The sequence below is a fragment of the Corticium candelabrum genome, chromosome 4 (genome assembly GCF_963422355.1).
Source record: "Corticium candelabrum chromosome 4, ooCorCand1.1, whole genome shotgun sequence".
NCBI lineage: Eukaryota > Metazoa > Porifera > Homoscleromorpha > Homosclerophorida > Plakinidae > Corticium > Corticium candelabrum.
The window spans coordinates 6987230-7006946 of record NC_085088.1 but is presented as its reverse complement, the minus strand read 5'-3'; the positions used below and the strand labels follow the sequence as shown (position 1 = coordinate 7006946).

General features: G+C 39.9%; 3 protein-coding genes across 3 annotated transcripts in view; 2 read left to right on the top strand and 1 right to left on the bottom strand.

The window, feature by feature from the left end:
- Nucleotides 1–5362: 5362 nt before the first annotated feature.
- Nucleotides 5363–8142, bottom strand: LOC134178325 (universal stress protein Sll1388-like). Its single transcript, XM_062645188.1, has 5 exons — nucleotides 8079–8142; nucleotides 7938–8022; nucleotides 5897–6001; nucleotides 5729–5826; nucleotides 5363–5654 (listed from the first exon to the last, which is right to left on the bottom strand). The coding sequence occupies exons 1-5, from the start codon at nucleotides 8109–8111 to the stop codon at nucleotides 5454–5456; spliced, it is 522 nt and encodes a 173-aa protein (XP_062501172.1). The 5' UTR covers nucleotides 8112–8142; the 3' UTR covers nucleotides 5363–5453.
- Nucleotides 8143–9994: 1852 nt separating this feature from the next.
- Nucleotides 9995–11097, top strand: LOC134178529 (ficolin-2-like). The gene has a single exon (XM_062645404.1). It carries the CDS (start codon nucleotides 9995–9997, stop codon nucleotides 10943–10945), a length of 951 nt encoding a protein of 316 aa, XP_062501388.1. The 3' UTR covers nucleotides 10946–11097.
- Nucleotides 11098–19052: 7955 nt separating this feature from the next.
- The window catches only part of LOC134178294 (uncharacterized), a 36220-nt gene continuing 35555 nt past the window's right edge, over nucleotides 19053–19717 (top strand). The window contains exon 1 of the mRNA XM_062645148.1: nucleotides 19053–19086. The gene's annotated coding sequence lies outside the window, so the exon portion shown is untranslated. The remainder of the gene's footprint in view (nucleotides 19087–19717) is intronic.

Here is a 19717-nt window from a genome sequence, read left to right as displayed (position 1 = left end):
ATCGGTGTGTCCATGGCCATTGTCCAAACCTTTGCACGCTGCCATTTGCTGCAATTCAGATGGCTCTTGATATTGTCTCAGTGCTTGCAAGGTCATTATTACGGTCTTCTTTCTGATCCGACATCACGCTGGCAAAACACGTGGATACTGTACTGTACTAATACTTTTGAGCACATGGCCTTATGGGGCTGACGTGCACGTCAACAACACTTTACAGCTGTCAAAATATGGTTGTTTGACATAAAACTTTAGCTGTCATTGCAATACACAACCACTCTAATTCAACTTGAATAATCTATGAACTCTAATTACAGTAGGATGTTAAACATGCAACAAATAGGTTAACGCATGGTAAGGTCGACGATGTCCAGTTTATTGACCGAGGTCTTGAGGGGCTTTCTCCTCGATAAAGATAATTATCGAGGAGAAAGCCCCTCAAGACCTCGGTCAATAAACTGGACATCGTCTCCCTACCATGCGTTAACATATATTAAAGCCGTGTAGTTACAACAACAATTTTGAATATTCTGTTGATATCAAACTTAGTAATTAACGTGTATCTCAATATTTGTTATAGGTTAGAGAACGAAAAAACAAAAACACGCTGGCAATACTGATGACTGGATAGCATCAATGGTGATTGACGATGACAATAGCAATTAATATTGCCATTGTAATCAGCAAAGCTAATTAACTACAATTTAGCATAAACAGTATCTAATGTCTAGCTATAACTGTTGATTGGCGGATTCAGATTTTGGCTGAAAATTGGCTCAGGCGACTAAAAGCTGATATGACGTTATCAACTTTATGACGTCACACACTGTCGGTGTGACTCGACATTCCGATAGGTATAATTATGAACCAGTCAACAGAACATATTTAGGTTAGTCTTTGTATTTATGTATGTATATATGTTACTTTTTTATTGCAAGTTAATTTAATGGCAGCTTGTTGAAATGTTTTTAAACAGTATCTAATTTGCTATAGTCCAATTCACGTTCAAGAGAAAGCGTGACAAGTACGGTGGTGACTCAAACATAGATAAAATCACGTTCTTATAAAATTCTGTGCTCAAACATAATGCATTAAACAGGAAAGGATGCATGCACATGATGAGTACAATAAGGAGTCCCTGAGGGAGGAGTCGGCAGAAGGGCATTAGGCTCGCTACTACGTACATATTTTCTTATCCCTGATGTGGTCATTGCCATGACTTATGGAAGCTACGACGCTACGCTCTGCTTATACCTAGGTATGTACTGTTTTAGTGTCGCTGCATGCAAAGGCTAGACCCTGAGATGGCGGACAGAAATATTATACTTAGCCAAAGCAATTGAAGGCGCTTCTGAAGGGGGACACGTGCCCTCAACATCCTCCATCTAAATCTGCCACTGGCTATCTGTAGAGACCTAATCAACATGCACACGCTCATGATAGCAATTAAACGTTTATACAGCATGTGTAAAATGTAAATAATGGCGCACATTGAAAACAGGTAGTCTGTTGCTTCATCCATGCCACAGTAGGTGATGCGATTCTGTTAGATAGTTTCACTTGATTCATTGGTATAGCAGGAGTCTGCTCTGATCAGAATTCCAGTCGGAAGTATCTTTTGTACGTCTGTAGTCTGGATCATTATCATCATCTTGATGAACACATTTGACACATGGAATACAGTGGCAACGTTTATCTCCTTAAATGTGATCGTCATGGTAGTTGGAACTGTTTCGTCTCACAGATATGTCGCATTTCATTCGTCTGCAACACTGACGAATTGATAGAACTGCTCTTCTTCTGCAAAGCTTTACGCACAGACATAAGTAGAGGAAAGCACCTGTCAATGCAAGAAAAGTATTTAAAGACGCTAGGCTTGATCCTATTAGTCTTCCTTCAAACAATCTGAATGTACCACCGGCGATATAGCTATTCGGTATGCAATAACTAGAATTGATGCTTGTTGTCTTATTGTCATGTTCGCAATAACCATATCCATTTGACTGTGCTAAAGCACAACGTCCCAAAAAAATTCTGCAATACGTTCACGCCTTGAGTAAATAGAAAGGCTGTAAAGTTATAATTATCGATTGCATTCGACTTTTCGTAATCTTGTAGCCTTAGATAAAACAAACCATCAAATTCAGAAGAATAGTCTGTTTCGTATACAATCGTAAAAATCATAATCATCACAAGGTTGATCAAAACTTGGCAGATGATTGTGATGAGCAGATTTCGCTTGCGAACCAGTGAACAGCAACAACGAGAACAGAACTCGCTCATTACTTGAAACGAGTAAACTGCAATATTAAAAGTTGCCCGCTGAGCTGTGAGACAAGACAATAAGACAGCCATGCACTTGTAGCGCACGTGTTACGAGCAGAGGTGGGTGACAGATGCTTTGTTGTGTCTAGATCAACATCAACCACCAAAGTCTCGAGAAGAAGCAAGTGAACACAATACAAGAAGTCTGCAACTGCTAGCATGATGATGAGGATTGAGAGAGGAGACGATCTCTGATATCTTTTCTGTGTAAGTCTCCACACCACAACCAATATGTTGCCAATAATTTCTAGGGAAAGTAACATCCAAACAACGCCATGAAAAGGATCGCTGAACAAAGCTGTAGATAAAATGTAGTTTAATTGCTAAATAGATTTATGGTTTATACATACATACATACATACATACATACATACATATATATATATATATATATATATATATATATATATATATATATATATATTCGTCGACACTGGAGGCAGATCTGCTCCCTTCTGTCATGGTCTACTACAAAGCAAGTCGCACATCAGTTGCGTTATTTAATTAATGGGCTGAAACCATTCCAACTAACCAATCGAGACGACTGCAAGTTACCGACGTTTGCAACCAACAACACGCAATCTCTTCGATAATGAAACTCACGTGAGCACCAAAAATTCACGAAAACAACCACGTCCGCCTAAAAATGCTTGAAATTAAGGCAGTTAAGAGTAATGTAGTGATGCCTGCACTAATTTCAAATTCAACATTTCGATCTTTCCGCTTAACTTCAGAGTTACATACGGGTCGTTTAGTTGTATGCAGTAACTGCAATTAATTGAGTCTAGCTACAAGTATAGCTGCATGCAAGAATGTGTACCATGTGCCTTTGCGTGTGCGTCACAAGTCAATATGGGAAAGCGGCTGGAAAAGAGCTTGCAGCCGTTCATAGTAAAAGCTGAAAAATCTTCAGCACAAAGAAGCTTAGACAATAATAATTTAATTAATTAATTTTTATTAGTTAATAATTAATTAATTAACTTCTGCACGGTGACATAGAGATGTTGTAGTGATGGTGGTCTCTCGAGGAAAGGTGTCTAGTGATGTCTTCCCCAAGTACAAGATGCAGGGCAAGGCGAGGGCAAATGGAGCGCTATTAGTAGCTCCTATTTGCTGTTGCACATTAGTCAATCCTTCATAAAAGCTGAGAAGACTACTATCGACTCCTCATCGTCGCTGTCGTCCTCCAAGCATGCAGCTAGCTAATTGGTACATCATTCCTATTTGGTGACTAAGGTGAGGATTAGTTAAATCCAGCAAAGTTACTGTCGTACAGTTATAACTGATGTCTTAGCTATGTAGTTGCATGGTAGTTATGGAATGCAGTAAATTTGTATGCCTTCCTGCAGCATTAATTGTAAAGCCAACGATTAATTTAATTAATTAATTAATTTCGTTGCCTGCCACCTATCATCTTCATGGGCTAGACGACTCTCTAGAACATCTACAAGCAGCCGTCCAGATTCAGGACAGGAGTAATGACCAGCCAACACACAATGAGTAGACATATGGGTATTAATTGTTAGTTGAAGGATGATTAACATTTGTAGTAACTCTTAGCATCTTCAAGATATATAAAGCCAAATTTTTTAGTAATTTGTAAATGACATTCAATCAATAAACTGATGTGTTACTGTAGACAATTTGAATTTGGAAATATTAGAAGTATTAAACAATTTTTAATAAATAGCCATACGTATCAGTATTTTATGTAATTTGGCATATAGACAATTATTAATTCTAAATGAAAAGTATATCAATTAATCGTGTTTATTAAAATTTGAAATTAAATTTAATGCTTGCACTGATGAGAAACTATGAATCAGCAAGCTAGTGGCATTAATTAAATTAATAATTACGATGTCCACACACAACAATACAATAATCACCTAGATAAGATAACTTACTAACTACATTTAGATCTCACTGCAGACATTCCCTATAATATTGAGAGTCGTACAGTACACTGTAAGACGCTCTCTTGCTTCCTTCGCGCCATGAACCACGACCAGCACATTTCTCGTTTGGCATCACATCAACGTCGATCTGGTTTCATCCAAAAAAACACAAACTCCAGCTGTTTGTTGCTCGTCTACCATATTTACAAGATTGACGTAGAATATTGAAGTCCGGTGCCTGACGTCACTATTGCACAAGGCAGAGTGAGGGTGACTGCATGGGTCGAGTTTACTGGTCAGAAAGGTAACCGCACGCTTTGTTCAACTTGAAGTTCGAAAAATATTTACTGAGATATAAATAATCTATTTAGATGGAGAAAAGGTGGACTTCAAGAAAGCTAGCTGTTCCAAGAGCCATACCAAATGTCATACGCTTAGATATAGCATTTCCTAGAGAGGTTAGATAATCAGTCGACTAAGCATCAAGTGCAAGAAAAGTTTAGTCTACTGAGTGTCCAGAAGTGAAACTTGAAAAGAAGACTTTAGTCACTCGACTTCAATGTGTTTTCAAGTGCATGCTCTATATAGTGTGTTTTGCATTTTACTGTACTTAAATTAATTAATAATTTTGGAGAGAGAGATTTGTTGTTGGTGGTTTAGGATGAGACCGTTGTGGAAGAGCTAACTGAGAGCAACAGTAAGCGTTGGAAGAGGATATCATCATCACTAGTATCAGTGTCACTGATGTCGAAAGTTTTGGTGATCCATCTGGTGTTGAAGCCCATCAGTCTGGATACTTCATATAGTTAAGTGACAAGTGTACACTACTGTACACATGATATTATGTCTAGAATGTCAGATACAGTTACAAAGCGACTTATGGTAGAGAGTTTGTCCAGCTGTAGTCTATATAACTATGCGTACTATAGTAAACTATGAAAAAGTACTAGAACACATGACGTCAACATTTATATTTACATCAACATAATTGGTGTTACACCTTAATTTTAGGAAGATGAAACAGAGGCCATATGTTCTGTCAATGCCATTGGCTATATTTTTATCGATTTTTGACTTGTGAATGAAAGTTCATATAGAGTGGATGCCATTGATATCAGCAGTTTGATCTGGTTTGAGTCATATCACATTCAACATTTAATATCATTATTGAATATTCAAATTCTTACAGCTTGGACAGAACACAAAACACAGTCTACGACCTCAAGTAGTCCATCACTTTTTCTTGCTTGGAACAACAGTTACAGAGACATGGGCATGATGAAGAACATAATCGCTGACACTGCCCAGAAATGTTCGCCGCAATACACCAAGACCTCGACTTCCCATAACAATAGCATCTGCTTTGTTTTCCATAGCAATAGCACAAATGGTTTCACCCGCAGCACCAGACTTCACTATTGTGTGATATGGTATCTAAACCACAGTGGTACAATATATACTATGTTGTCATACATCAACACTGCGGTCATGAAATATTATTAGCTCACCTTGCTTGTCTTGAGTACTGCTTCATATTCTTTGATGATTTCATGAGACTTTTTCTGTTCTTCATCCAGCAATTGCTGATAAGCAATGGGCATAACAACTGTATAACAGACCCTTTAGCTACACAGCATGTTTCATGTGTATATTGAGTGCACCAGGGCCTGGCTTACATGCTGTTGCTGGGGTAGTAAAAGTGTATGATGGAAGATTAGGAAGGGTAAATATGTGGACTAGAAGAACGGTATCTGTGGAGTGCCACATGTTCTCAAGATACCCTGCAACAGACATTCAGCATTAGCATCTGCTTCTAATTAATATATTTCTGTGACAACAAATACTAATTTCAATTTGTCAGTTGCCATAAAAATGCTTACTATTAGATTTAGAAGTAAAGCTTACTACACTAATAAGTCTGCCGACACAAAGCTGTAAACATGTCACAGAATTTTCTACACCCTGTTCCATGTGGCGTTGTTAGATAGACACTGCACAAGTACACACATGCACAAATAAACGCTGTTCAAAACGGCTTGTAATGGCCAGCAGCCAACATTTCCTCTTTCCATAGTTTGCTGTGATTTCAGGAAATGGCTTGCACACTAGATACAACCCAATTTACACACTCTGGGACAACATAAAGAACGCAGTAAATTTGTCACCGACACTAGCAGAATAAAATTCAATAGAAGTGGCAGATCAATTAGCTGCAGCTCACACCCTTAACTTCTTCGGTCACCAACCTTAGTGTTTAATTAAGCCTAAAGGTCATATTATGATTAATTTAACAGCACAGTTTTTTTGTGTCAAGAAGAACTTCTAGGTAACCAATCTCACATCTGGTCATTCTGTGTGCTAGGGTTGCTGGGATGTCAAAATGCTTTCTGAACACTGATTATAGATATCTTTCTGGCCAATGCTGCCTGTTTGTTTCTTGTTTCAATTAGCTTGGCCTTGTTGCTATTCGTCATGAGCAAACCCCATCACAATTAAATGCACCTGACTAATACAATGAAGTCTCTTTCTCTGTACAGTACTACTTGCTCTGATGTACTTGACTATATATCTACTTGTGGCATTATTTTGTTTTAGCGACATACAGTTGCTTGCCATTTTTTCAATATTAGTGAATGCAATATCTGATGTTTGAAAGATGATTAAATATATTTGTAGTAATTGTCACCATCTCCAATAATTAGAAAGCCAATGTTTCTAGCATTATGTAAATGACAGGTTGTCAGCCAATAAAACTGAAGTGTGATAGAGGGACTTTACTGTATTGTGGACAATTTGAATTTAGAATGATGTTGAAAGTATTAAACAATCTAAAAAAAACGTAAATATCAGTGTTTTATGTTATTAAGTACAGTCATTTTTTAAATTCTAAAATGAAAAAAGGTTGTATGTATCACTAATCAAATTTTAATAAATAAATAATCGTTAATAGTGTAAATGTTTTTGTGTGTTCTACTAGCTTACCTAACCTGCTACTTGATCTGTCTGTCCATCTCATCGCCTACAATTAAATACTTCTCTTGTTCTGTCAGTCTGTCTGTCACTACCAATCTCGTGCTCTAAACTTCAATGTGGAATGCTAACCCATAAACAACTACTCAAATGATATTTCAGCTGATAAGGCCAATTTTTATATTCTTATATATAGTTTCTCATCAGAACATTGGTCAAGATAAATGCAGGCAGGCATGCAGCCCATTTAATACCAATATGCCATTATTGCCATGTACTTCGTAGTCTTCCTATCTCAGAATCAAGTCTGTGTGTCTAAGGCATTGTGACTCTGTCATAATATTTTTAGTTTCAACCATCTGAGTGTAAAAACCACAGAAAAGATGGGTCCATCACCCTTTGCAACAAGAGTGAAGTTGTCCAATAAAAACGAAAATGCATGTCTGTTCTACTAATCAACATAGATATCAGTAGTAACATAGATGTCAGTAGTGCATTCGCTTGCGAATGACGATTTTCAGTTGCGCATGAGCAACGACAATATGGAGAACTCTGAAAATCAAACTTCATGCTGGCGCTGATGAAAACTATAAATCAACAAATGGTGGCATAAATTATACAATAATTAATAGATTAATATGTACAGCTCGATATACACAACAATACAATAGTCCCTAGATAAATACGGTAACTTACTAAATTTTAACGACCTCTATAGCTCGCTACACACATTCTTTAGAGTCTTACAGTCAAAAGCTCTCTTGCATCCTTCGCTGCCATCGATCGCGACAAGCACATTCCTCGTTTGGACGGGGACCGTCACATCACAACTCTGCAAACATCTACATCAATCTAGTTTCATCGAAGATGATTACAAAATGTGCAAACCCCAGCTGTCTGTTGCTTGCCTGACATGTACATACAAGGAGAGGTCCGGTGATTGACGTCACACTTTTGCACATGATCGCGTGACATACGGGTACCTCACGCTTCGTTCACGAATTTCGAAAAACGTTTCGAAGTCTTCAAGAGCATAGGCATCCCAGTACGTACCATGTAATTATACTATCAGTGGAACGTATCTCTAAGTGACAGACAAGCCTAGCGTAGATGAGATTACGTCTATAATTAGTGTCGGATACAGTTACAAAGTGATTTACAGTAGATTGTTTGTCCAGCTTTTAGTCTACTATCTTGCCAGAATATAGTTGATGAACACAGTGATAAAATACGGCTTCAATAATTATAGCAACAATGAAAAATTGCAAGAAACCATAACGTCATATATATTATACTTAACATATTATCGATATCAATGATTTTACCCCTATAGGAAAGTTGAAATAGAGGCCATGCATGTTCTGTCAATTAATGGCATTTGATATTTTTATCGATCTTCGACTTTGTGAAAGACAGTTTACCTAGAGTGGATGCCATTGACAGCATGTGATTGCATATATGGAAGAACATCATTCAAGCTATTAGTGTAAAGTCTTGTAGATCTTTATTTCACAGTCTCGCTCTCTCACTACCTAGTGCGCTACCTCCCACCCCGTATGTCTATTGTTTACTATTTGCTACATCTTCCCTTCCCCAACACAAGTCCTACGGAACGTAGTCCGCAACACAACTCGCAAACACAAGTCCTAAGTAACGTAGTCCTTTCGCCAAACTGGCAGTTTATTACACCATAGTTGGCTCTAGCAAGTCTATCTACACACGACGTTCCTTTTCACAGCTTTCTCTGTTTGCCGCTGCGACAGGGTGAGGTCGCAGCACAGGCGCTAGATGGCTAGAGAACGTGAGAAACTCGATCTGCAAGCAGGAACGTCTTCAGAAACTCAGTTGCAATTTTGTTACTTGTATCTGTGTTACTACATGTACTCACTGTACAAAATATCGAACTACAAATTTCAATCAGAACTGTTACTGACACGAGTTGAATTTGACCCTCTACCCCAGCTACAAGTAGCTTGATACATTCACTTTAGCTGCAATAGAGATCCACCATCAAAATAGATTGTTTTCTCGAAAGAAAATGAGAACTAGCCGCTGCAGCTAGTCTATTTGACCAATGCCCAAATATAGATTGGACGTAGATCCGTGAATCCGCGTTTTCCACTCAGCCGCTACAAGCCGGTTATAGACCGCTGGCGAGTGTATAAGTATAAACGAAATACACCCCGCTCCGCCCGCCCACGGGTTGGCACCAAGGCGAAGCCCGAGTGCTAACGAGCTGGGCGCAGCGAGGTGTATTCGTTTATACACTTGCCAGAAGGTCTATAACTGGCTTGTAGCACCCAGCTGAGGCGTTGATGTCCTTGCACAAACAATTCACATCTTGATAAACCAGTAGCCCCAGGCAGATAAACAGCCCGATTGATTGAGCGGTCAATATGTAGCGGAAGTGGGATATGTCACTTAGTGTAAGGAATACTGGACACTCTCATTGGCGCAGACGAAGCTAGGGTGCTACAATTCCTGTTTCGATTGTATACTAGATACAAAGTTGCATGAGCAACACTGTTTACGGAATGCGAACACTACAAAATGATCGAGTTCCCTAGAGATAAACATGCAGAAGCACTAACACTTACTTGACGACACCCTGCAGTGCATGCATCAAACAAAAGTACGATGGACATGTACTTCCGTGATTGTAAGAGGAAAACACGGCGAGGTCAAGCCCTAAGCTAGCCGGTACACACAATTGTCGGGTCTAGAATTCATCATATAAGCAACAGTCGGAGGCCAAATCGCAGTATACTTGTATGTCAGGTCAGGAGAACGATTCTAGTACGAGGATGCAGCTCGCTTTGATGATTATTCTACCAATCGTCGTCACGACTTCGACCAACATCGCAGGAGACGGAGACATAAACATCACGGCAACGGGAAACATTGATCTTACTGCAACAAGTATAACCGTAAACGGTAGACCTCTACAAGATTTCATCAATGGGCAGAAAGCAGGGAAAGGAGACGTAGAGACAGGAGATCAGCCTGGAAGACCGTCTCCGGACGCGTGCCGTTGTTGCGATCGTTTGTCAGCTCTGGAGTTAGAGTTAGCACGAGTGGGTTTGGCGACGTTTCGTCCGTCACCTCCTAAGTCAAATTACAAAAACTGCAAAGAAGCCTTGTCGACTGGACATCGTCGCAGCGGTGTGTATACTGTTGATCCTGGTGATGGTTTGGAGGCATTTAAGGTCTACTGTGACATGACGACGAGTGGAGGTGGTTGGACTGTATTTCAGAGAAGACAAAATGGATCTGTGGATTTCTATCGCGATTGGGCAAATTACAAAGCTGGTTTTGGTGACATCAACGGCGAATTTTGGTTGGGAATGGATAAGATACATCGTCTTACAGCTACAAACCAGACGCTCAGAATTGATCTGGCTGACTTTTCAAATGGTACACGCTACGCACAATATGAAGCCTTCTCAATAGCAGACGAAGCTGCTAAATACAAGATAAGTTTGGGACAGTACAGTGGCAATGCTACCAATTCACTATCTGGTCACAACGGCATGAAATTTTCAACGAAAGACCAAGACAATGACGTGTACGACAGATCTTGTGCTGTCGAATTTCAAGGTGGTTGGTGGTATAAAGCATGTCATCACTCTAACTTGAACGGAAAATATTTGAAAGGAAATCATTCTTCTTATGCGAATGGCATTAATTGGAGCAGTTGGAGGGGATATCAGTATTCACTGAAATTTACTGAAATGAAAATGAGACCAACAATGTGAGGCTACGCCAAAGATTTCAAAAGCAACAGGGAAAGCACGTAAAGAGTTGTCAGTCAATTTTCGTGGGCAAAATTTTGATTGTGTGAGTGAAAGTAGTTACATTGCTCACCAAACGTGATCTGGTCATTAGTATAGATGTTGTTATGCGTTAGATAAACGAACTAGCTGATCTAAGCTTGAATAAAATTTTTGCTCTGTTGCTTTGGGCATTTGACAGTGCATCTAATGGTAACGAACCTGACATGATATCTGCAGCATGTTTGTCAAAACCAAGCACTTTGGCGCAAATATATTCTAAGAACCAACTACTAGAGATCCAGGGTGCGTTCGATTTACAGTTCTAGAACTGAAGCTGAGGGTGTGTAGCTACGGTTGGAACAGACACAACGAGAACTAAATCAAACAAAATTCTGCTTGTGAACCAGAACTGCTAACCGAAGTAATGTCAACACCTACTACAGCTTCATCAGCTACCGATCCATTCATAGACTATACTCTGTCAACAAAAATGGCAGTTTCATTCCTTTTTGACATAAATAAGCAAATTCTAGTTCACATAAATATATGTAAGACTCAGGAGTGCTGTAACAACTATGATAGACCTATAAGCAAGGGCAAATAACCGTCCAGTATACATTGTAAACTTATAATACAGTAACATTTCAAAAGCTCTTAATCGGCTAAAATTTATCTCACTCCCACAAGTCACAGACATTGTCCGGCAAGATCACATTCTTTCAAAGCATCTATTAACTTTCTTGGCACTCCTATATTTTCATGTTTCCATTTCAAGACTCGAATCTGATCCTGTTTCTGGTATCAGCAAACTACAAGTTAAAACTATGCGTAAATAATAGTTCTAGATCAATTCTAATGAACAGTGCCTTGAATGACACTGTCCAGCATAAATCTTTTCTCCGCTGTTGAGAGAAGACGTGACAACTTGTGTAGGATGAAACTCGCATTAGACTTCTGTAGTAGAACAGAGAATCGCTTCCTCCAGTAACAACAAAACTCAGCTTCGTTGCAGCGACCTTCGATGTCTCTAGATCTCTTTGCCAAAGTATTTGGATACTCTACTGCGCTGTCTCCCCAGCTTCCAAAAATGTTAAAAAAAACTAGGAGTATAAATACCCGGCTATTAGTTAAAACCGCCGTGTATCTTTTCCTGTTGGTATTTTGCATGTTTTTCGATCCTCTCCTAAAGTAGCTGCATAGCCAACAGTTGTTGCAGATCCTTTCATTGCTTCTTGGCTCCATGGGTGTGAAAGTGCGATGTCTAGGTCAGTGCTGAAGCCATCACCAGAGTCGAAAACAACTATGTCCGGCCGCTTCTCGTTGTCTACATATGATAACGATAACAAACTTCTTCTTTTTTGTAGTGGAGATTTAGCTCGTGAAGGCAACTGCTCCAACCAACAACTATTCATGTTCCCACAAAGGACCACCACCCAACTACAGGTTGTCTACTTCCTTACCACAGTCACACACTAGTTCCCAATCCTCGAATGGAAGTTGAGCACCCAGTATCAGAGACACCGCCATTCGAAATTAGCCTAGCTCAAGTGCGAGCGTCTCATCGGTTGGGATGGCTTGAATTAAGCCAAGCCCCTGCTCCTCTTCCACTAACCAATCTAAACATTCTAGCTATACATCCCAATATTTGTTGAGGATGAGAACATCAAACCGTTTCCTACTACATCCACCTTTAATTTCAATTCATCCGTTGTGACTGACTATCAATTAAGCCATGCACTATATGTTCACTATTTCTAGTTTCTCATTACAACTTCGACCTAATATGACGCAAGCAAGCAGCCATATTACCCGATTATTCCAAGCACTCTTACAGGCATTAACTAACTCAAAATCAAGTTTTGGGTGTCCAAAACACAACCTGTTGACTGTTTCCTATACCTTCTGACAACAGAACCCAGAAATTACGCCATCTTCCTTTAGAACAACGCTCAACTTTGTCGTTCAACAAAACTGTTCGTTAGCATAGGCATCAGTGCATTTACTTATGAGGTGACGTCATTTATTTGCTCATGCGTAGTGCCAACGCATACGGTAATCAAAATTTCTTGAGCAACAAAGAGTGGCATGCTACTTAAAAAATACCGTTCTTAATTGCCTTGCCAAAGATAGTCTTTGTAGTAAAATCTTCTTCTGTTTCTGCCCAGACCTTCGATGGTGTTGAAACTGTCACAGACTCAGTCATGCTCATTGCAGCACAACTGCAAACCCGCATGTGTCTTGGAAACTCAGAAAACACTGCGCATTATCCCTAGTAGATTCTCCACTACACCATGCGCATACTTGACTTAGCAAATATGGTAAGACCAGACTGCAATAAAGATGGCTTCTCGGAACCCAAGGAATCTTCCCTGCATGGATCCGCACCCCGGCATGCAACCGTAGTTCACGCTACTAATATTCCTCGCGATGCCACCATAGTTGACGCTACTAATCCTTTTGTAGCCAAACCTCTCCCCTTTTTATATGTACTAATTAAAGTCTCATGTTCAAGACAATGACTAAAAGTTGTTGGCTACTTGCCATCGTGTTTGAAATACTGACCCAAATTCACCAGTCTCCTTCGCTATCTGTGTGTGGCATGACAAACAGCCTACACAAACTGTCCTGGTTACTAGTCAGTAAGCCACTCTTTCTACCAATTGGTATCATTTACTTAACTACTAATCTACATACTGACACACACGCACGCACGCACGCACGCACGCACGCACGCACGCACGCGCGCGCGCGCGCACACACACACACACACACACACACACACACACACACAAACAAACAAACAAGCAGTGGCACAAACATAAATTGTACAGAACTGACAACCAACTTCTTCTAGTATACAGAGATAATTGTATTAAATAAAATGCTGCAAAAATTTGCAAATTGGGTGACATTTGTTCACAATAATGTTAGCAGCAAAGCAGCCCACAATTGCCTTCTAATTCATCAACATTCTCTCTCACAGCACACTAAATTACTGTCTAAAAGTCAACATCTACCATCCCAATACATATTCCAAAACTTTATTAACAAAACCTGAATTTTTCTGTGGTGTGTTAGCTTCCCTAATGCGCTAATGCAGCACATGGAAGAGTGTGCCTAGCGGCTTCACATCGTCAGTTGACATCTTTGTTTGGCTGCTCTAGACAGTCGTTGCTTGAAAAAGCCAGCCCTTTCAGACTTCAAGTTGCCAAGACATTCAAAAAATGTTGCGAAGGCTTCTTTCTGTAAAATCAAGACATTTCAGGGTTGCAGCCAGGAAAAAGGTGTGGCGGATACGGCTCTGTGTGACCCTCGCCCCCACATCTTCCAGGACGTTAATGCTGAAAGGGTTAGTTGAAATCAGACCGTGGCTTTTTGGCTTAGCTCGAACACCATCACTTTGTTACTTCCTTGCAATGATAATGTTTCAAAGTAGTTATTTTCTATCTCATGAAAATATATTTGACAGTCACAACATTCACAATTTCATGAAACCATTTATGTCGATCTATGGAAGCTTTTTTCGAAAGAAAAGAGCGGTAACATTTACCTGTCTAGCCAAAGACATATAGGCTTGCAAAATCAATGCAAATTGTCCGGTACTGCAGATTCATTAATTAACGCATACTTCCGTTCTATGGTATAGATGATTAAATAGCTAATTTATATCTGGAGGCGTGGCTGATCCTAACCTTTGGGACGTCACGGAACCCCCATCCGAAAATCCTGAATCCGCCCCTGATTAGATTATACCCTGGCGGTAGTTTAAACCATAAGGGTATGTACTTGAGGTGAATAAGTGTGATAGTAGCTCAAGAAGTGTCTTAGCCTTGAGATGAAGATTCCTAAACAATATGGACCAGAAAAAGTGGACCATCGCTATTCATTGTCACTTTCAGACCAACATTGTGAAAGCAGCCTATTTTGTGATGAAACTGTGTTTGAGTCTTCTGTCATGTGACTGGCGTTAGCCACATATTACTATGTCATAGTATAATTTAAGCTATTTTATCAGTTGATTTCAATGCATAACTTTTGGCCAGGCTTCTTCACTACTAATAGAAAAAATAAATTCTATAATTGTGTTATTCACAAACTTTTTGAGGCCACAGATTTCAGAACCAATTCTTAAGTCATCAATTCCTAAATGGCTGTACTTTTTTGGGCATGCTTCCTTCTACTAGTTGTTACATGTGTCTGCTGTCACTAATACAGTGAAACTGATGGTCGATTTACTGTTTGTCTGGATCTGATAGCAGGAATTTACGAACACCAAATAGTTCATGCCAAATATTATTAAAACAAAATCCACATGCTACATCATGTAGCAACGCAGTCAGTGCAACGTACAGTTTCACCATTGACTCATCACAAATAACACTCACTTTAATTAATATCATCATGAGTTGCATACTAGCAGCTTAGTCAGAATGTTGTTTATTGAAACTTGCAATAGGTCTGATGTGCAGTGTGTTCAGGTCAGCATATGAAACTATAGGGCAGAGGTTAGATGACCGTTTACGGCAACTAAGTCTTCAATATCACAAAGTGCGAGAACAAGCAAGGTACGTACTGTTACCGTACATTGTCATAACATTACTTTTCTCATTGGATCAACAATCTTATTGTGGCAGGTCTACTACCACCAGACAACAACTAGACAATCTGATATTGCGTCACCATCAAGACAAATTGCGCAATGAAGACTTTAATGAAACCAATAAAGACACAAGAAACCCATAGTCAATTCTCTGTACAAAACTATTTGTTGAAATGTATAACATACTATTAAATACATCTCCCTTGCTGGCACCAATCCCATATGTAATTCCATAAATTAATTAGTATGTAAACAGGGCAAGTCACGTATAACTGTTCAGGATAACTTAGAACAGGGCATGTCTATAAGTTCTTGGCTCTTGGAGAGGAATAGTTTACAGCTACAATTGTCAGTCTCTATAGCCATGTTGGTACAAATGTTTGCATTAATTACTATGCCTACATAACTCTCTCCTATATACCAAGACATGTACATGCCCAGTCATAGTGTGGGTACGGACCTCACCTAATACTGCTGTTGCAGGTTCTGTGTTCACACACAAACACACGCATGCATACACACACACACACACACACACACACACACACACACACACACACACACACACACACACACACACACACACACACACACACACACCTAAAAAATCCTAAAAGTCAGGAGCTGCCACTCAGAGGTCACGCCTCCAGCTGTAGACCTGTCGACCCGATCGTGTCTTTTTCTCGTGAGAGGCTAGTTGTTCCACCTTTGACTCTCCTAGTGGTTTTTCTCTATTTGCAACACCGCTACTATTTGCTTCTTCGGTCTCGTCCTCCCTTCCAATGATATCTCATCTGTGGGGAATAAATCTGGTCGCCGCTACAACTGATGACGGTCTCGTCGCAGCACCGTGCCATTGGCCAACCGCACACGAAAGAACATCCATGAAATTGCTGAATGACTGTGGCAGGAATCCTCCATGTTGGCGTATTTATGTCCCAGACTAACACCCTATCTTGAATGTCCAGCTGGCGAAGTGGTTGAGCTCCAGTTCGTTGGGAACAGTATTTTCCTCTGGTGCTGTTTACTGCGTTCATCTGTTTCTTGCACTTTTATCTTGTCTGGCCACTTCCGGTGCAAGCACTCCTGGAAGAGAGGACAATGTGGTACGCAAGCGACAACCCATTAACAGATGGGCCGGAGAGACACCGCGTGGTCCCGAAAAAAAAGTCGTTCAAACGTGACATTGTCTCTGGGTAGAAAATGATCGGTGAATTTCTGCAGCACGCTTGCAAACGTTACCTGGGTCAAGGTATCATCATTCGGGTTTTCACGATCTGCCGCCAAAACTGGAAAGTGTTATATAGGTTGATACCTTCGGATCATATGGCATGTAACATCAACGATATCTTCTTGTTGTTGGAAGCTGTGTCATAGTCAGCCGCATCAATAGAGATCAGAAACCGCTGTTTCCACCCTTTCCAGGCTTCCCCAAGCTAACGGTGCTCAAAATCAAACTTTTCTGGCGGCTGCAGTAATACACGATAGGCCATATCACTCCTGGTACCATGTAAAGTCTTGTAGACCTTTATTTCACAGTCCTGCTCTCCCACTAACTACTGTTTTTTCCCCATAAGCGTGAACTCGGAAGTGAGTAATGAAGTAGAGGTCACACCAGGTGTGCTCATTAGAGCACTAAGAGCTGCTCCAGTTGGACCATGTTATACCAATTATCTTAAATGGTTCCAGTTGCTGATCCGTTGGTCTTACAAGAAAATTGAATAATAGCCATTGCTCCACCCGTTTGTGTTTGATATGCACAAGTATTATCCTTCCGTTTCGTTTGCAGGAAAGGCTTAGATAATTTGATAAACAGAAATGCCAGACCTAGCGGTTTCTAACGATACCGAGATCATCGCGAAAGTCCACTAAACAGCAGAGATATTGATGATTTTCAAAGTTCACACTTATGGGGAACAGACAGTAGTGCGCCACCCCCTACCCCGTATGTCTATGGTTTACTAGTTGCTACAATTAGTTCTTTCGCTTTGTGGCTATAGTAGTGGCAGCAAGTTCACTTTGTTTTGGAGAATGTTGTAGCTAGATGACACACGCTCTCACTGAAAGGTTTCTTTGTTTACTAGACGTTCTGTAGTGGCCTGGTATTGTGTAGCTGCCAGGCTACTGGCGCCTTTCTGAGGTATAGCCACGCGAGACTAACCGATTTGCCAATAGATCTGTCCATGAATTTCCAAATGCTGTATAGCAAAACTAAAAGTATTACCCTCTAATAACTCTTCACCTGACGTTTGTTGGAAACCATTGGGAAAATGTAAAACTTCGTACTCTTGGTGACACTTGGCTAGATGCTGGACACATTAATTTATACCGGGTGTCACGTCTGCATTATTGAAAAAAGGATAATGGGGTGAAAGGATAAATATTCAAATTAGAACATTTCTTAATGACAGATCTTGTTGAGGAATGTTTAGGACACAAAAGCTACTACTATTATTTAGTTTATACATTTTTTTAGAGAAACCTATATTTTAGAAATCTAATATTATTTTTTCGGTTATACGCACCTTAGAACTATCATATAAAATTTAAAAATAATGTTTGATATTTGTGTGTCAGTGGTCTCAATAAAGTATTCGTGTTAATTAAATCAGTCGTTAGACATCTTATCTCTATATCAACCAAAGAGTAAACGTTATCTATCTCTTTAGTAGCAAATTGTCAGAATAATATTAATTAATTTGCAATATGCTAACTATTAGCGCACGTCCGGACCACCCACGGAAAGTAGGCGGTACTTAGTGCAGAAGTCTGACTTTCACTAAACTTGAGTTTGTAGTCCCCAACCTCTTTCAGTAAGCAGAGGCAAGGTGAGAAGAAATTGTACACGTACGGTAGATGATTATGTGTATAGCTTCTAGTAACCGACCTGTCTTCAAATTCCGTTTACTCTAGCTAAACATGGTTCTTATAGTTACTAGTTCACTAAGTGCACTGTCTGATACTAAATAGTTGGTATTGATACAACTCAGAGATCTGCAATGCTCAGCTAGCAACACTCTACCTACTTATCCTAGCCATACATGCCACGCGTGACACTGTAAATTTACGTAGAACGATCAGGTCTAAGTAGCTAGCCATAGCTGCTTCAGGGTTGTAGCGTGACCTCGAAAAAATAGGGAGCTGAACTTCACCACGATGCTACGGAACACGCCCATTTTATAGTCACGCCCCTTTAATGGCCTCTAATTTACTTATACTGTCCAACTTGCAAAAAGGGCGGTGTATATTATATAAACAGCTTGGGTCGTGTTTACAGTCCACAATTTTTATGACCACGCCTACAAATGATGGGCCTCTGGCTGCTTGGGCTGTTGAAACAAGTCTTTTAACTCAGTAGTTGTAATATACATCTGCTACACCAATGGGTTTGCAAATTGCATCTGTGGCATGGAGCGCTCTTAGGTATGTGCAAATAATTGTATCGTGCGCGCGAGGCTTTTCGAGGTAACTCCCGGATACGAAGAGAAAACACGCACCAAACTGTGCTGCAATCGCTTGCCAGGTAAATTATTGTTGGTGGGGTGGTAATAATGTATGCGAGAGTATAAGCTTACGTGTTTGAGACCCGCACTTGAAGGCTGTTAGGTCATAAACGGGTTTGCTTTAGTAATTTGTCTGCAATTCATTATTTAGTTCAGACGATAGGTTTGCTAGAAGGAATCTTAGTAACCTGAAATTTTTTGCAAGCAGCTAGTATTGTTATGTGTAGATGCATGGTCAATGATCAATTTGTGTGCAACAGAGGTACGTAGTCTAGCGTTATCAGCTAGCTCACTATATACGCCTAACAAATCAATGATTTCTGTTTGGTGTTATTAGTATTGTAAATAACGTTGGTATGTCCACTGAGTCAGTGCATATCATCATGTCTCAGTTAGTGTCTCTTGTTTAGATGTGGTAAACTAGCTTTCGAAAGACACATGTACGACAAGGTAGACCCAAAGTTGTAAGAGTTCTGAATGTAGATACATCACGAGTTTACTCTTCTGTCGTTTTGTTTGTGGCACTGATCCTTGATCGCTCAAATGCTAATGATTGATGGCATTTCCTTTTCCATAGCCTCTTGTCTTCAGTGAGATGTTCCAAGTTAGCAGGATTGATTGAATAGCATTTGAGCTAGGACTGAGCTGGAT